Source organism: Acanthisitta chloris, unplaced genomic scaffold, assembly GCF_000695815.1.
Source record: "Acanthisitta chloris isolate BGI_N310 unplaced genomic scaffold, ASM69581v1 scaffold2866, whole genome shotgun sequence".
Taxonomy (NCBI): domain Eukaryota; kingdom Metazoa; phylum Chordata; class Aves; order Passeriformes; family Acanthisittidae; genus Acanthisitta; species Acanthisitta chloris.
The window spans coordinates 16,647-35,264 of record NW_008678563.1 but is presented as its reverse complement, the minus strand read 5'-3'; the positions used below and the strand labels follow the sequence as shown (position 1 = coordinate 35,264).

General features: G+C 41.0%; 1 protein-coding gene across 1 annotated transcript; it reads left to right on the top strand.

Annotated features, from left to right (window-relative positions):
- The first annotated feature begins 525 nt into the window (after window positions 1-525).
- Window positions 526-17,636, top strand: KCNG4 (potassium voltage-gated channel, subfamily G, member 4). Its single transcript, XM_009076926.1, is given in 3 exon segments — window positions 526-1,275; window positions 16,868-17,328; window positions 17,330-17,636. Coding segments are annotated over 3 exon segments (1,518 nt in total).
- Window positions 17,637-18,618: the final 982 nt, after the last annotated feature.

Below are 18,618 nucleotides of genomic sequence, written 5' to 3'. Positions count from 1 at the left end.
GAGCAGTCAAGTTAAAGCAATTAGGAACTTTGCATCCAGCTGATGGCAGGTAATTGACCACTCCATCTCTAATAACTATTAAGCAGCTTAGTTGAGTTCGTGTGTGTTTAAGGGTTTATAGAAACCAGAAAGCAAAGCGACAACCACTGGGAAATAACGATCTGACGATCAGAGAGATCTGCTCGGGGAAAAGAGGATCTGCTCCCGTTTGGATCTGCAGGCAGCCGACCCTCCGTGATAATTATGAATGAGGCTGTAGCTCTCCTCTGTGCCTATGTTGCCAGACAACCAATGAGGCTGCAAAGCAAAGCTCATTCACAGGCTGCAGGTTTCTGGAAGCAGCATAGAGGTGACTTTTACTTACAAAACAGGCACTCATTAATTTTGCCATTTAGGAAAGTAGCTGGGAACACCTTTTCTCTTGCAATAACCTCTGCTATGTTTTCTCCTCCTTCCTGTATCTTTTGGCTGACAGATAACCCTGCTCTGATGCCGTTTTGGATGTCCCGGTGAGAACTCTTAGAGATGCCTATTCTCTCCAGAGGCAGTGACCAAGACTATAGTAACATTAGCTACAACTCTTGTAATTCCTTGAGCCACCTCATTCCTATCTGCGTTGAAACCCCTTCTGCCAAAGGGGTCCATTACCAGAGAGCCAGGAGGATTTACCACCCTGACCAAGTCTCTGCAGTCGATCTAAAGACAGAGATCATGATAAATGTTGGAGGCATCAAGTACCTGCTGCCTTGGAGTACTTTAGATGAATTTCCCCTGACCAGACTGAGCAAACTTAAGTTTTGCAGCAGCTATGAAGAAATAATTCAGCTGTGTGACGATTACGATGAAGACACCCATGAGTTCTTCTTTGACAGGAACCCCAATGCTTTTGGGATGATTGTCAGCTTTCTAGCAGCAGGGAAGCTGATGCTCTTAAGAGACATGTGTGCCTTGTCTTTTCAGGAGGAGCTGAGGTACTGGGGCATTGAGGAATCCAACCTGGAGAACTGCTGCTTTCGAAAACTCTTTCAAAAGCTGCAGGAGTTGGCCGAGATGCGCAAAGAAGAGGAGCTGAGGAGGAGCAAAGAAGCTGCTTGTGTCTTGGATGAGAAAACCAGATTTGGACAGTTTATGAACAGACTCAGAGATATGGTAGAAAACCCCCAGTCAGGACTCCCAGGCAAAGTCTTTGCTTGTCTCTCCATTCTCTTCGTGGCCACCACGGCTATCAGCCTTTGTGTTAGCACAATGCCAGACTTAAGAGCTGAAGAAGACAGGGTAAGTAAGTCCTTTTTAACTTATCTAACTAGAGAATGAACAAAACAATGTGTAATAGAGAACACAATGGTTTAAATTAGTTCTATCGTTTCAAAGTGATATTCTATTAAGAATAGTGTGAACAAATATTTTACTGTTTTTTTAGCTAAAATACTGGAAAGCTTCTGGACAGAACAGATATTTCTTGTTCTTGAGTATTGTTTTTCCTTCTTAAGCAGTTGCTAGTGTAGGATTAACTTCTTAGCCCTGACTCTCAAACTGACATTGTGGAGTTTTCGACATGCTTTGCTCTCTAGTTCGATGAAATATCTCATTTGGACACATCAGCTACAGAAATATTTTCCTCTGACATATTTCCTTTTAAAACAGCTGAATATCTTCCCTTGTGATAATACAGTCAAATCTTTAAAGAGGAGGAAATAGTCATTAATTTTTATATTGTCATAATGTTAAATTTCATAGTTGCCTAAAGATTAAAGGATGAGAGACATTCAGTATTTTCACTGATAGCTAAAAGCTGTGCCTCCAAAAATGATTCAGCCCTAACAGAAGTCTGTATTTGCCCCCATATATATGCACATCTTGTAGTTGCAATGCCAAGCACTAGCTGAACTGCTAACTGCATTTAACCCCTCTCAAATAAATCACCCACATTAATTCAAGGCAAAAAAATCAAACCTGCATCATACATGAAGGATCTTCTCTATAACATTGCTGTGAATATTTCAGCATTTAAAAGATTCATTTTCCTAATAATAAAACAGAGGGAAGTAACAATCCAAAGTTATTTCAAATGTATTAATGTGCACATTCACGAAATAACCTTGACTAATCTCTGTAATGAATCCTGCACTACATTTGCAAACTGCCCTTCCAAAAGTGTTGAGGAAATCCATGTCCAATAAACTCCCTGCCCCAAGCACTGCTGTAAGAAAAGACACTCCTCAGAGTATCATATATTGATGAATAAAGTCATTTTTACATTTATAGCACAGCAGTGTGTGAATGGCACAAAACTCTGTGTATATTTTACTGCTTAAGCAGTAACTCAAAGCAGCACATCATGCTGAAGATATGTCATGATATTTGATGTCTTTGAGTAAAACTAAGGACTGCACAGAGGGCTGAAATTTAAGATCATTCCCTGTACCCTGATATATTGATGAATAAAGTCATTTTTACATTTATAGCACAGCAGTGTGTGAATGGCACAAAACTCTGTGTATATTTTACTGCTTAAGCAGTAACTCAAAGCAGCACATCATGCTGAAGATATGTCATGATATTTGATGTCTTTGAGTAAAACTAAGGACTGCACAGAGGGCTGAAATTTAAGATCATTCCCTGTACCCTGCCCTTGAATCTAAGGACTGCACAGAGGGCTGAAATTTAAGATCATTCCCTGTACCATTTTAACCCCTTGAATATTATCTTACACTTGCTCAGGAGGATTACAACCTTTCAGGAATAAGTCTGGTGCTCTTGCAGCTTTCCACAGCTATTACTTTTTTGGCAGGAAAAACTGTTAACACTGTTCCAATGCTTCTTCCAAGGAAGTACTTTAAATATAGAACATCCTTCTTACAGCTAGATGTACAAACATTCAAACTGCTCCAGCAAGTGCTTCCTACTAACTTTGTTAATGGAAGTAGTCTGATGCATTTTATCTTAATTTCCCAACCACTGCAGAAAAAGCTTTTATAAATACTTGCCATGCAAAAGAACAAGGACAAGATGTTTCAGAGCTCAGATAGATCTAATGTGTTGTGTGTTTTAAAAATGATTAACTATGTTAGAAAGGGAAGAACGAGGAGGGTTCTATGTGTATCTGGTAGCTGCAGTGGAGCTGCTGCTCCTGGATTTCCTATAAAACACGGACGACATTACTACTTAGAGATTTGCCTATCTATCACTACTTTAAAACAAGCAAAACTGGATTCAAACAAGCTCAAAAGATGGAATGTTCAAAGTGCAGAGGATGAAAGATGAACTTGAGCAAAGGAGTACATTTGCCCAAGTATTTGGAAACATTCCATACTTTACACTTACAGCCCCAGCCTAATGCATTTTGTCACTGTGTCCCAGGAGCACAGAACAAAGTATTAAAAGTCCTATTATTTGAATCATGTGAAATTATGCCAGACAAAACCCAGGAGAATGTCTGAGACAAAATACTCATGTCTTGTAGAAAAGCAAAGAATCTGAACCACCAAAGAGCAGTTTTTCAATCCCTAAAAATGGGGAAATTCCCTGAATTTCCACCCCTAATTTCTTAGCCTGCAACACCTTCTTACTGGGATCTCAAAAGAACACTTCAGCTAGAATTGGATAAATAACTCTAGGAACTTTATTGCCTAAAAATACTACTTCTTGGCTGCAGCTGAGTCATACTTAGGCAAATTGCAACTCTGTGTTGATATGTAACTCTAAACTGCTCACTGCCCTCGGAAAAGGATTCCAAGATGGGACCACATTTAACAGCAACCTGGGCCAGGCATGCAGAATCTGAAATCTTGGCTTTTTGGGCTGAACATAAAGAGGGCTCAGTGACAGAAAACAGTCAAATTCCTTTACAAAGTTTCTGAACAACCTGCAATTCCACACCTGAATTTGAAGATGCTCTATCCTGAGGTTTATTCCTTTCTGAGTTAAAGCTTGGCAAAATCTCTGTGGCAAATGTGCTTACAAGTGCTGCAAGAATCCCTTTTCCAGTGTCACTAACACTGGAAATTGAATTTTCCCACATTTATCCATTCTGAAATACAAACAAAAAAAGGGTTTACCTCTGCTGCATGTGCACCTCTCTAGGGTCCTGTTTCTGCTCATCACAGCCACATTAAGCGAGTGAGAACTGGCTGAACTCCAGCTCAAGAAGGATCAGAGTCAAAAAAAAACCCCAGGAAAAATAATGCAAGGTGACTTCCACTTCACTCACTCCACTCAAAGGCTGCTGATCCCACCCTGCAGGCACATCAAATCCCTTGTCCTTTTAGCAGTTGCTAAACCAGGTCTGCTCAGAAGGGAGAAAAGCTGCCTGGGCTGGCAGAAGAGCAAACAGGAGTCCTCACCATCCGAGGGAAAGTGAAAACTCCAGTCTCCAGGAGAGGGATGGCAAGGAGCCAAGGCAAGAGCATCTGCATCAGGGAAGCCCAGTCACCCTGGCAACCAGAGGGGAGGGAAGGAGTCATCTCCATGGGCAGCAGAGAAGGGAGGGGAGGGTTAGCTTAAAGACAGGAACACAGCTGAAAGTAAAATCAAGAAGGAGTTGTTATAATTGATGCCATACCCACACTCTAGAATATGTCAAATGCCATTTAGGAACCTCCTCATTAGAGGTGTGAAAGAAAAAAGGCAAACAATTCTGTGAGTATATATCACATAAGCACCTGCCATGAATCCCAGCCTAGAGTGAAGAGTCCCAGGCAAAGGAGGCCAAAAGTGCAGCAAAACTCCAGAGCAGCAAATGATTAACTCTAGTGATCTCAAGTTTAAGTCTCACCATGAAACAAATATACAAAAGGTTTTATTATATATGATGCTAAGGAAAGAGGAGTCATCAGTAAAAAGTTACGTTATTTAGGCATAAACCAACAGAAATGTCACATGGACCAAGGGCAATTCATCCTTTATGATATTTTCATCTATTCTTTTCAGAGATCAAATTGTCTTTGGTAAGGAAGCTAATACAGTGTCACCAAAATATAGTGTGTGTATGTAGAGACAGAAAAAAAGGCATATTTGGAGGTGAGGAAGTCTGTTATTGATCTGAATGGGTGGCCTGAAAGAACTGCAGAAAGAGACACATGTACAGGATAAGAAAGCTGAAGTGACAAAATCTACCAGTATTGCCCTCAAAGGAATTCATATCATCCCACTAGAGACAAGGCAAAAGTCCCCTGAAAGTCCCAGTCCCACAGAAGAGTTACAATCAGGATCCAAGAGGTGCAATTGAAACATTCACAAAGGAAAAAATCATCATTACACCAGAGAACTATGGAATAAAACCACTGCAGAAGAGCCTGGAGAGGGAGAAGCTTTGAAGCACTCTTGGGATTTTCCTTAGGACGAGATATTTCATTTAATGAGTCCCTAAAATTGGCATCCTCTAGAGAAATGACTCAGCAGAAAGGATGTAGCAAGGTCTTTGCTTCAGGAAGGCAAGTAAATTAAGGTCAGGGGGAAGAAAAAGAATAAGAAACCCCAGATATTTCCATTCCCTGACCTTCTTACTACTAATTTCTGTATTTGCTCTAACTGACCTTGAGGAACTTGTGATTGCTTTAGGTATTGTATAGAACCTAAGGAAACACAATCAACATAAGCTGCAAACAGTGTTGTCTCATGTGAAGATTTTCTCTAGAAAATCAGAATATTCATGTCTTTAAAGCTTCCATTCCTGGGGAATGGAATTTGATTATGTGAAAATCGAATTCCTTTTCAAAGAGTTAGTTTTTAGTCTCTGGTTGCACTGAGAATCCAGAAAACATGAAGAGAGGAAAAGAACTTGATACCTAAGCTATAGAACCCCTTTTAAATTATTTTGTTCATTCTATACCATCATTCTGGAGGCCCTGACTTATGTTTTTTAATGTTTTCTGTTGCTGAAGTTGTCTTTATAATACTAAACCCAGAATATTTGGCTCATACACTGGAGGAAACTGCCAAGTAACACTTTTTTTTTTTTTTTTGCAAAGTGGAAGAATTTTTACTTTATAGGGGATAAAACCAGTTTGTTGGTCTTCCTGTGAAAAAGAAAGAAAATCTAATGCTCATTTAAAAGTGTAAGACTATAAAGGCGTGTGTGTACATGCCTAGCTATAAATATCTTGGTATATACATATGATTTGAAATCTCTTGGGCCAAAATAAAGCTGAATGTGCTTTGGGTTTATTGCATGTGCTCAAGCACATTTTTCTGTGTTCTCATCAGGACACTTACTGTGGACACCCCCTCTCCTATATTACCTAGCCATCGAGTACAAGTCTGATTTCTTCTAACACTTTTGATCAGCAAGGAAAGGATTAAAGTGAGAAAATGTGCTTCAGTGAAGCACCAAAGCCCTTCTGGTCTAGGTGTTCTCATCATAGTAGAATCCAGCTAGTTTATTTGCTTCATGGATTGAATTATTCAAAATAATAATGACTGAAGAAAGATGAAATAAGAAACCCTGAAGAATAGTAGTCAGAGTATTCAGGCCTGGGACTTTGATAAATATAGAAATTATTGCTTTATGGGATCTGCCTTTTTTGAGGCTTGTATATCCCTTCAGTAATGTCAAAAGCTTTAATCTTGAAACTGCACCATTGCTAAGACTCTGATTTCATAGTTCCATGTTATAAGTAACAATTTTCTAAGCACCTGCACACAGAATTGCGTATTTCAGCATTAAATCTATTATGTATAACACTGATAAAGTTCATGCTACTTAAGCCTTGCTCTCCACAACCAAAAAAGGCAGTGTGGGGGTGGCTGCTGCTCCCCATCTGTGTCCCAGCTCACCCTCCCTGCCACAGAAAGCAATTTTCTTTAGCAAGTCTGGACACTCCAGTGAGGAAATGGATTCTGCAGGGCTATCCAAAGCTGGCTCTGCCGGTCCAAGGTCCAGTGTTCAGAAAGCACAATTAGACATTATTAGTTTGCCTTATGTTCATCGAGTTTTGGCTGTATCCCAACAGCACTAAGTCTCTGGGCTTTGCATGCTATCCTGGGGGGATACTCAGCTGTTCCAGCTGCTCTGCACAGGCAATCCACCAACTGCTGTGCAATGTGCCAGCACATGTGCCCCTCTCTGGGAATCAGTATGTCTTTTCCCTTTTGCTGCTTTCAAGGTTGTAAATCCTACAATAGAACAAAAGCTTCTTCCCTCACTTGACTCATCTCTAGGAGTTCAGCATATATGATTATTTAATAGATGCCTTCATTGGGAAGATGGGTATTCCCTGTCAGGGAGGTACTCTGTCTCTGGAAAACACTATTTGGAATTGATGCACCCTCCAACTTCTTAGCAATAAGGCAACAAGTATTAAAAATAAATAACTCCTCAAAGTTGTATGTGCTTTTGAAATTCCTCTTTGAATAGGATGGAAATCTTTGAGGACTCTTCAGTCTACTGCTGTAGTGAAACTCAGTTTGATGTTTAAATTCTGAGCAAATCATAGAATCATGGAATGGTCTGGGTTGGAAGGGTTCTTAAAGATCACCCTGTTCCCCCTCCTGCCTTAGGCAGGGACACCTGCCACCAGCCCAGGTTGCTCCAAGCCCCATCCAACCTGGCCTGGAGCACTTCCAGGGATGGAGCAGTCACAGCTTCTCTAGGCAACCTGTGCCAATACCTAATTGCTAATTTTAAAATCTAATTGCAAATTCCATTGCAGCATCAGGGCTATGAACTGCATATGTTGTGTTTCCTCCCATGGTGTCAGAACCTCCTATTAGCACTGGTCTATTCCCTTGTAAGAGATTCAACCATTCTTGGGACCCCTTGTCCCTGTATTACACAGGTACAATAAGGAGTTTCTGTTCCAAAGAACTTGCAATCAGTGAGAAAAGAAGCAGAGAAGAAACAGTAACAAGGCAAATGCTTTGAGCAGCAGCAAAACTGTCAACTGAATGTCATTCTCCCAAGTCCCAGATAAATACCTTGCCATTTTGACTAAATTGCTCTTCCCAGTTGCAAAATGAAGTCTGTTAAATTTCTTACTAGAAGAACAAGAAAAGGATAATTCTTCCCCATCTTTCTCCTAACACAAACACTTTGGAGTCACCCACTGGTTTAAATCAAATTCAGGTTCTTCAGGCTGATTCTCCTGGTGTTTGCAGAATAAGGACCCAAGTTCAAAAGTTAATCGAAATATTTTCTTTTAGTTACATTTCTGCCCCAGAGGAGATAATTATGTGTTGGGCACAGAGATAATAATTTCTTTCTATGTTCTTTCTAATGTCCACATTAATACAATCCCAGTATTAGTTTAGTTTCCTCAAAGGTTCTAGTTGTAGTAATTGTTTTCTTAAGTCTAGGTCTCTTCCCCATAAAGAAAATGATTGGGAACTCACTGTGTGCTCGGAATATGCAGCACTGCTTTAACAAGCTCATCATCCTCTAAATCAGGTTACAGTCTCTTTCTCAGCAGGCTGTAAACCTTTTGATTTTATTGCATCAGGCTGAAAGCATAAATCCAAGCACTGAAGTGATCCATAACATGAGGTTTTCAAGCTCTCCCTAGCCATCATTTGATTCAGCAGAGCATGGTTTAATTATTCAAATAATAGCGGCAATGCGGCCGCAGTGATTCAGCAGTACCTGCAGCACTGCAGCTGGATCCCTCAGCTCCAGGTACTCAGGGAGCAAGGATTGGCACAACACTTCCTAACCCAGTCATCACTTTACAGCCAAAAGGGATTTCTGCCCTGCATCTGTTCCTTTCCTGCTGCCGACCGGGATGAGAACAGCCCAGAGACAATTGGGTACCTCAGTTCCCTACCCCAAGGTCTTGGTCTGCCTCTGCTCCTGCCTAACCACTCTTTAGAACTGTACCCTTCCCCTGTAGCCCCTCTGGATTTGTGTCAGAGCAAGAACCAAAGCTTGTTTTTTCATTATCCCATTAGTTCATACTGCTTCCACAGAGGGAATTGCTCAGGGAGAAGCTGTAGACCAAGATGCACTGCCCAGGTATAACTTTGAGAAGTGCAAAAGGCTGGAAAGCAGCTCCTTGCCCAGGAAATGGTAATCTTGGGCTTAGAGAGGGAAATTCCTATGAGGTTTGCTTCTAAATCCTCCACATAGAGGGCTGCATGATTTTGGCCAAAGGGCCAGGCTGCAAGAAGAGCAATCTTGCTGGGATAAGTGCTGGACAGCACAAGCTGGCAGAAGGCAGGTCGAGAGCCACAATACAGGCTGATGCCATCTGCTACCACTTCAGTGGACACTGGCCTCTGTCCACAAAGCAGTGTGTGGATCAGAGGAAGGATCTGAGCAATAACTCACTTCACTTGACTGTGCCAAGCAAAATCTGGACCTGCCAGGGTAAATGTAGCAGATGTGAATTGTGACCTTGCATCAGCCACAGAGCCAGGCACATTCCTGGTGTGAAAGATGACAATTTGGCAGCCTGTCCTTCCACTGCAGAGTGCTAAGCACAGGTTCTGTGTTTAAGGAAGGTCCTTAAAGACACCAAGAGGAGTCTGAATCAAGAGAGTCAAGCATATTGATCCATTAGCTCCTTCCCTGCTTTGTTTTGAGACAGTTTAGTACGGGTGACTGAACACCAAAACAGCCTTTACTCGGAAGCAATCACTGCTGCATCTCGGGTGGGTCTGCCTGGGAAGAGGCTTCAGATCCTTTCAGTCCATTGCTCATTTGTTTTATGATGATGAGCCAGCTGGTTTCCATAAACATACCCTGGGAATAACAATGTTTGCATACAGTGGTTCAATCAGGATTTCTAGCTGGGTTCAAGGACTTTTATCAACTTGGCTTCATAAATAACATGAGTTCCCTTTTTCATAAGTGTGATGTGTAAGCAACATATATACATATTGCTGATGTACATGTTGATTTCCACTCTAAAGCTCTGAAAATGTTAATCTCTGTATGACATCATCCTGAAATAATCCATATACTGATCTAGAAGTGCTTATTAGCAAAGTGTTCTACAAGCTGTGGAGGAACTTTTGCCATTGAACTAGGGAATAGATTATTTGATACAAGAGGCATTTAGGATCACTACCACCATCCCAAGCAGTGTTCCCTGGCAGGCACAGAAAGGAGATCAGAAGAAAAGCTTTAGGTTTGCTTGTTTTACATCTCAGACTCCACCTTGTTTATAGATTGTGTGAAATCCCTAATTACACACCATGGAAAACAGGTTCAGATTGCTATCAATAAGCTTCCACTGAGAGTCTTTCACACCAAGGGCAGAAAGCTGGTACCTCTCCTGTTCTCTCCTCATACAGCTGCAGCACTGCACTCCCAATATAATGGGAATAACAGGATTTCTTTCTACGCTTTACTCCAGATTAAGAGGGACTAAAGGGTAAATATCCACTGCAAAAGGTATTGGGGTAAATCCTTGGCAGTAGGAAATTATTTGGCAGATCAGATAATGATTCAAAACAAGTTTTCCAGTGCATATTGTAATTACAAGGTGTCTTAGAGTGCAACCAAGAGGGGCACAAATGGCCAGCACAGAGCAGACCTTGAAGGTACAAGAATAGTTCCTTGGTATTGTCATCCAGTTATATAACAATAATAATGTTCTTCCTTGTCTAGAAAACATAACAAAGTGAGCAGCATCTGCAAAGCAAGGTGGATAGATGAGATATATATATATATATTCCACAGGGGAAATTCTGATTCAGTCTCCCTGGGCATTATTAAAATTATTGACGCATGTAAAAACATTCTTTTCACTAGATGAGATTTATACCTCCTGTAAGTTGGGTTAGTGCTGCATAACTCTGAGATCTGATTTTGTTTATTATCCTAGATGTCATTACACTTTACTTAATGTTTTTTAGTAAACTAAGAGGGCACACGGCCAGGAAATGTATCTTATTTATCTTGTGAGTGGCATATTTAGCTTGAATTCACAATTAGTGAATTAATTTGTTTAGTAAGCTCACCCTTGCAATTGCAGTCTGAGATTTAGCTGTCACATATTGCCCTGGCCAGTCCTGGGTTCAGAGGTGCAGAATTGGAGAGAGACACTGAACTGGTGGTGAGACACTGGCACAGGTTGCCCAGGGAGGCTGTGGCTGCTCCAACCCTGGCAGTGTTCAGATCCAGGCTAGAGGAGTCTTGAGCAACCTGGTGTGGTGGGAGGTGTCCCTGCCCAGGGAAGGGGGTTTGCATTGGATGATCTATAAGGTCCATTCCAACCCCTTAACATTCTATGATTCTATGATACTATGACTTACTGAACCTCAGATTCTTAAAAAAACTCCAAGAAAGCTGCAGTGACACTTAACCAGTCACACAGTTTCCCACTATTGCAAATATCACATTCTAAGTATTGTCCCTGCATAGATCCAGCTTTCTTATACTTTTTTAAGGAGTGCAAAAAACCCTCAAAATTTCATTGAATTCTTCATCATGTAAAGATATAGATGTAAGGATATAAAGATTGAAATAATAGAGATATAAATTTCACTATGTAGCCTACAGCTCAGTCACAGTTTAAAACTACAGCCTGACTCCCTTCCACCTCAAAAAGGAAAAAAAGCCAGAGCAAAGCAATAAGCATGGAATGACTTCATGCAATGACCAAGGCAGGCAGAATTCCTCAGGATGGGAACAACAGTGGCTGCAACAGGGGCCAACATAATGGCAAATGGCAGGAGTAAATGTCAATCAAGTAGCCAGTGTCCCTCCAGTGACAGAGCTTAGGGCATCACAGAAAACTAAGGGAGCCTAGGTCAGAGCAAAGAGCTGAGGCCCCATGCAACAGGCAGCTGATATAGAATGATATAGCTGATATAGTGGCCCAGCTTTATAGAAGGGCAATTCAGCTTGCTTCCATCAACACCTCCTTCAGCTCAGGAGCTGAAGGACAAGAACAAAAGAAAGCTTCAAACTGAAGGAAGGAAGGTTTAAATTAGATATTACAAAGAAATTATTCCCTGCGAGGGTACTGAGGCAGTGGCACAGGTTGCCCAGTGAAGCTGTGGTTGCTCCATCCCTGGGAGTGTTCCAGGCCAGGTTGGCTGGGGCTTGGAGCAACCTGGGCTGGTGGACCGTGTCCCTGCCCATGGCAGAGGGGTTGGACTGAGATAGGCAATAAGGTCCCTTCTCACTCAAACCATTCTGTGATTCTATGAAGCTCTGGAGTGGAAGATAGAAGCCAAGAGATTTGCCTTGGCACCTGAATCCTCAGGTTGTCGGAACAGAGCACTGGGCTAGCTGGACTCAGTCCTACTGTTCTTATAGCTTATTATGAACCTATTTTTTTATATCTAAAGAGAAGTTAACAGAAGTGTCCTAAAATGAGCAATCTACTGCACCACTATAAACCCCAGTGCATAAGAGAACACACAAAATAAGCAATTGCCTCATACAGCACAAGGCAATAAATGAACAGGAAGCTTGAATTGCTTATTATCTCAGATGGTACAGAAGTTGGAAACAACTTCTTTGGTTCTTTGAGGTGGTTTATAAATTTAAGAAGCCACTCAATATTTCAGATATCAGGTTCAGAGTGTATCTTTTTACACACGAAATATTGTTTCCTTTACTGCTGAGCCAAATGCTCATTTCATACACAAGATCAATACCAGGCACTCATTTTATTACATTTATATCATACATTGCAGAAATTCTGCTAGAGGCAAGTTCCATAAATCCTGATAAATTCTTGCATTGTTGAAAAGTAAATCTGCAGGATGAATAAGGTATAAAGAGTTAGATACTCACCACTGACTCAGTGGTAACTGTTCTCCCATCAGAGTCAATGACAGTTTCAGTGTTGATTGATGCTACTATAGTGTAAAACATGTCAGAGGGTTTTGCTGGAAAAGCCCACCCAAAACATGCTGTGGTCAAGTATAAATAAAACCTCATCTTCCCCTCTTGCTCACAGTGAGCACCAACTGGTTTGGAGCTATTATAGGTTCCAATACACCTTGATACTTCAGGTGCAAAACTGCAGGCAGGAGGAGAAAGAAACCAATGACAAGTTTGACTCAAAATAAAAGCTCAGAATTCTGCTTAGTTAATGGTGAGGTCAAGAGAGAGAGTTTGTTGTGTTTTGTGTTGGCAGGTGCTGAACGCTAGAATTTCCCAAATATGTTTGTTTTGTTCAGAAAGAGGAAACATATGGAAGTTGTTGTGACATAGAAATTTCTTTATTGACCATTTAGGCCAAAAAACCCTTTCCTGGATCAGAGTATCTGGCCATAATTTCACAGTTCACTGGAAGTAAGTAACATCTAAGAGGAATGTGGTGACAACAGCAAATTTGAACTCTCTCCACTGACAAAGAGTTGGTAAGAACAGAGATTTGAAGTCAGTGTGTTATTCTGCCTGCTCTTTGGACAGCAGTTGTAAGTGGAACATAAGACAATGAGGTCTAAAAATCCTCAGAAATACTAGGAGAAACAGAAATTTGCTGAGGTACTTAATATTTCCTTTTTGTCCTCTTATTTTGGTATTTGCTTTTTTAGAACAGGATGTTCACAAGGATCAAGAATGTTTAAAGAAACTGATATTAGAGAGGGATATTCTATATAAATCATATCAAATATATTACATAATATACATACAGGTTCTTAATATAGAAAGCATTAACATGTAAACTCATTGGATGAAATCTGTCTCTCAATGTGAGGTCAAAGAGCATTTTCTCATTAAACACCATAGTCAGACACTGTGATTTTGTTGTTCTTTTGGTTGTGGCAGTAGCAAAAGGGACTGAGGTTTCACAGAATCATATGCAAACATTTCTGAAATGTCTTTTGCAATGTACATAAAAAAGACAAATTGTGGTAACAGGGGAGAACTCACCATCCTTCACATCCATAACTATGCTCAGAGGGAAAATAAAATGTGCAGCAGCATTCCTGGAAAGTTTGATTTGAAGGATGCTCGTCTGGAAAATGAAATACACATTTAGGAAGCTGAGGACACAAATTGCTTTCTCTAAACATATATAGCTTTCCATGGGAAATACTGAGGCAATCGAGGATGGTGAGAAGAAAAAACTCTCCCAACCTGTCCTTAAAATGCTACACCTTGAAATTTCACACTCAACACAAAAGGCACCATAGAGTTCCAATGGTTAAAACTTACACCATCAAGACCTCTTTCCTTGTATTTTCCAAGGAAGGAATAGTGAAAGCTACTTGATGATCTGTCACCTGTAAGTGCATAAGGTGAAAAAATAACAGATGTACTGGAAATTCAGCCCAGTTAACAAAAAATAGAATAAATCTTGATGGGAAGAATGAATAATTCAGAGGGCACATCACTAGAGTGACCACAGGCAGGTCTGTGCAGAGCCCAGGCTGCACTGCACAAATAATTTAGAGCTCAGAAAAGTGAGCACTGCATAACACAACTGCTGATTGCAGGCAATCTCATCAAGCCCAGTCAGCAGCTCTGCAAACATCAGTGCACTCTGGCACTGCTGTGGCACTGACTGCAAATGGAGCTCTCACCTGATCCTACACACAGAGCTCTGGCAAGACTAAGCCTTCATTACCTTTTGTGGTGTTTACTTTTAGAGGTAAATTATGATCTTGACAGTTTACTGTGCAGAAAGGAAAAATCCCCACTTGGTGCTACAGAGCTAAATTGTTCTGAGGGTTAGACAGGGTCAAACATCCCTAAGGGATGTGCTACCACTTCACCTGGGGAACCTCAACTGGCCAATGCCATAACCACTGCCTGAACAAAACAACCTGATAGTCCCAAGAACAGCAGGAACTCTGACACAAGGGACAGTCTAAAAAACCAACATCACGTTGCACTGCACAGAGTAACTCAACATTGGTAGTAAGTACAATTAGTAGTAGGGGTCTGTGTTTCCTGCGGTGTTTGAAATAAATATTGCTCATGAAATTTGGATGAGAATGCCTAAGGCTGTATGAGTTTAGTCTTCCAGGAAATTGCTACATTTCAGAGACAGGTTCTGAGGGAAGATGCAGACAGCAGCCCTGACTTCTTTCTACAGAGGTTACAAAACAAACCTTTCACAGCTAAACGGTTTTCAGCTATTCCTGAAAAACACATCACACTCTGCTGTCCCAAAGAGGTTCTTTCTCTGCACAGATTGTCCTTCATCATCCCCAGTTCTGCTTGATCTTCTGCAGTTGTGAACACCTCAGAAATGCAAATTTCTGTTCAGCAAGAACACAAGGAGAAGACTCTTTAACCTAGTTAAGTCTTCATGTCCTGAAGTTGTAGCTGAAAAGAGTTATTTGCTAAATATTAATTTTCAAGCAGTGTAAAAATGTAAACTGAAATTACCACCTCCTACTTTTGAGCTTCCTGGAACACGCAGCGACCACACACATTCTGAGCCCAGCCTGGAATTTCGAGGACTTGTGATACTGGTGAATCCTGGAATTTCAAAGAGTTGTGATACTGGTCAATCCCTTTCTGTGGTTCTCAGTTTTAGCTGAGATTTCTCATCTTCACCAAAAATCCAGACCCTGTACACTTCACTTGCTGGTGTCTTGCTAATGTGCTCAGCAAAGAAAAGCACACAAGGCTGCTTCAAAGTCAGCCAAAGTCCATGAAAGACTCCAGTTCACTTGAACTGGGTTTGAATTTAGAATTGTAATCCAAATATTTGCACCAATGCAAGAACATAATGTAAATAGCAGCACAGAACTGTGAAAATATCACAAAATACCTGTAAGGTGGAATTTTTCAATGACCTTATTCACAATGCTTAAAATCAAAACCCCAGCATTGAGTGCCACAAGAGCAGGGTTCTTAAGAGCATCTTAATTCTCTGTACAAGGACAGGAATGTATTTATCAGTTGGACAGACAGGATGAGCATGAAAGCAGTGCCACAGGATTTGCAAACAATGTACTCCATTCAGGGGGAGGTGTACAGCTGCAAGGCAGCACATGCTGCTCTCATTGCTATGTCCTACATTCTATAAAGCAAAAAATGGTGGCAGGAACTGGTTTGTTTTCTGCCAGTTGGAACACAGTAAACAGAGACTTGTGCCTGTGGAGGAGGCAGGTTGTACACCTCAGGCCCAGCAACCAATGTGTCCAGCTGTTATCAGATGGATGTAACCTAGGGGTTGCCCAGCACCACAGGACAAAGCTCAGTGTAGTCTTTCTCTTGCTTACCCAAAACATTACAAGTTAATTTACATTTTCCTCTTTGTTTCACTGGAATAGGCCAAAAGACGTTTCACTGCTTAAGCTGAGCTCAGCAAAATAAAAGGTATAAATCCAAGGTAGTTCAACTAAAGCAATTCCTTCGATAAGAAATCCAAGGAAATGATGCTTATAGTATGTGGTCTCAATATACTGAAGTGGATTCTTCAAGGCAACTTTCACCTACTGGGTAGATATTTATTTCTTTTAGATGAAAACATTTGCATATACAGAAAGAAACAAGATTTATATATGGCATAACTCAAAAATCCAGAATACCTAATGAATATCTCTGAACCACTTTTAATTACACCAGAGTACACATCATTTCTGAAAGCACCATGCACTGTACAACACCAGAAGTTTACAGAGATAATCAAACATGAATCTTTCTTTTGAAGAGAAACTGATTTTTGCACAGGCTTATAAATCAGTGAAGTTTAAATTAATTTCTGTTTGAGACCAGAAAGTGGGACTTACAGGCTGCATGTCAAGACTTTATAGAGATAAGTTTCATTCATTTAGACTGGAAGAAGCAACATAATAAAAATAAGCAGGTAGATAGAGCTGTTAATTCAGCTATTTCATGTGCTTGTTATTCTCCACACACCACTCGAAGGTGGCTGTCACACCACTACCTGCTAATTGAGATTTGTTTATCTCTGATACCAGTGACTCAAGCGTTGCTTCTCCCTTAGTGTTTTTGAATGCTGGTTCACAGACTGTTCTTTTCTTTAATTCTCTCTTTGTTTTGTGTCAGGGTGAGTGTTCCCAGAAGTGCTATTACATCTTTGTCATAGAGACCATCTGCGTGGCTTGGTTTTCCCTGGAGTTCTGCCTCCGATTCATTCAGGCAAGGAGCAAGTGTCAGTTCTTCAAAGGACCCCTAAATATCATTGACTTCTTGGCTATTTCACCCTATTACGTCTCCCTCATCTTCTCAGAGGACGACTCAAACGAGGAGGACGACAGGCCAAGCAGCAACACGTACCTGGAGAAGGTTGGTTTGGTGCTACGGGTTTTACGTGCCTTGAGGATCTTGTATGTAATGCGCCTTGCCCGACACTCCTTGGGCTTGCAGACTTTGGGCCTCACAGTTCGGAAGTGCACGCGGGAGTTTGGACTGCTTTTACTCTTCCTCTGTGTGGCTGTCACTCTGTTCTCTCCCTTGGTCTACCTTGCTGAGAACGAATCTGGGAGGGTCCTTGAGTTCACCAGCATTGGCTATCATCTCCATGACCACCGTGGGGTACGGAGACATGGTCCCACGGAGCGTCCCAGGCCAAATGGTGGCTCTCAGCAGCATCCTCAGTGGGATTCTCATCATGTCTTTTCCTGCAACGTCAATATTCCACACGTTCTCCCATTCCTACTCGGAGCTGAGAAAGGAACAGGAACGGTTGCAGTCTCGGTTGAACAGAATGAAAAATGCCAATCGCTCTGCTGAAAGCGACACCTTCAATGAGACAGACAGCTTGATCCTGGAGGATCAGGCATCACCCATCAAATACATTTACAAAGGGAACTGAGCCTGGTTGGAAAGCATTCCCAAAAACAGGAATAGAAAAACAGATATGTATATCAACAAAATACACAAAGCAAAGCAGCAACATAGGTTACAGCACTATTATTTCTTCTGATGTAGGTACAAGCAGCAGTCAGGCCAACATAGCCAGCTCCAACACATCCCTATGGAGCTGGAGGTTGGGAGAATGTCAAAAGTCAGAGTTTATTCAATAATAAAAACTCATTCTTCTCTATGACTAATGAGAACAAACTTTGCCTCTGCCACTCATGTATCTTGCTGAATACCTACCACTGAATGAGTAACAAACAAATCAGCTTCTGTTGGCACAAACACACTTGTTGTTTTATTTGCCTTGGAGTTTCCCATGTTCTTGCAATGAATACCTTGACCCAAGCATTAGAATGCATTCTTTCAGGGCTATGCACCGGTGTGGTTGTACAAAGCTCACCCACCAGGCACAGAGATAAAAATCTGAATTCTATATCAAAAGCCACTAATAAGCTTAAAATAAAACCACTGTATGTGAAAGCTTTCAAAGTTTGCCTGTAGCCAGATGATCAATCTATAACTAACTAATTGCACTGCTATTGTATAAAACACATAGTGTTTGCAAGAGCATTTGCTTGAAAAGCAGTCGCAGTCTGCAGACTGTAAACATGTCATACTAGACAGCAAAAGTCTTCAAACTTCTTTTTCATATACTTAATTAAAATAATAATGAGGAATAAAACAAGCCCAAGCTTACTGACCATGTTAAAAAGTGTTGGTGTTCTCTTTTTCACTGAATGGTGATGCCTTCTCTGGAAGAAAGATTAAAATGGACTTATTGAAAATGAACTGATAGCTCAGAAATATCCAAAGGTATAAACAGTAGAGAATGAGGTGAATGATTTCCAGAGAGGCAGTGGGAGTGATTTCCTAATGCTAATGGAAGATGTCCCTTTTAGGATATCCAAGCACAGCCAGAAGGAAGCTACAGGATT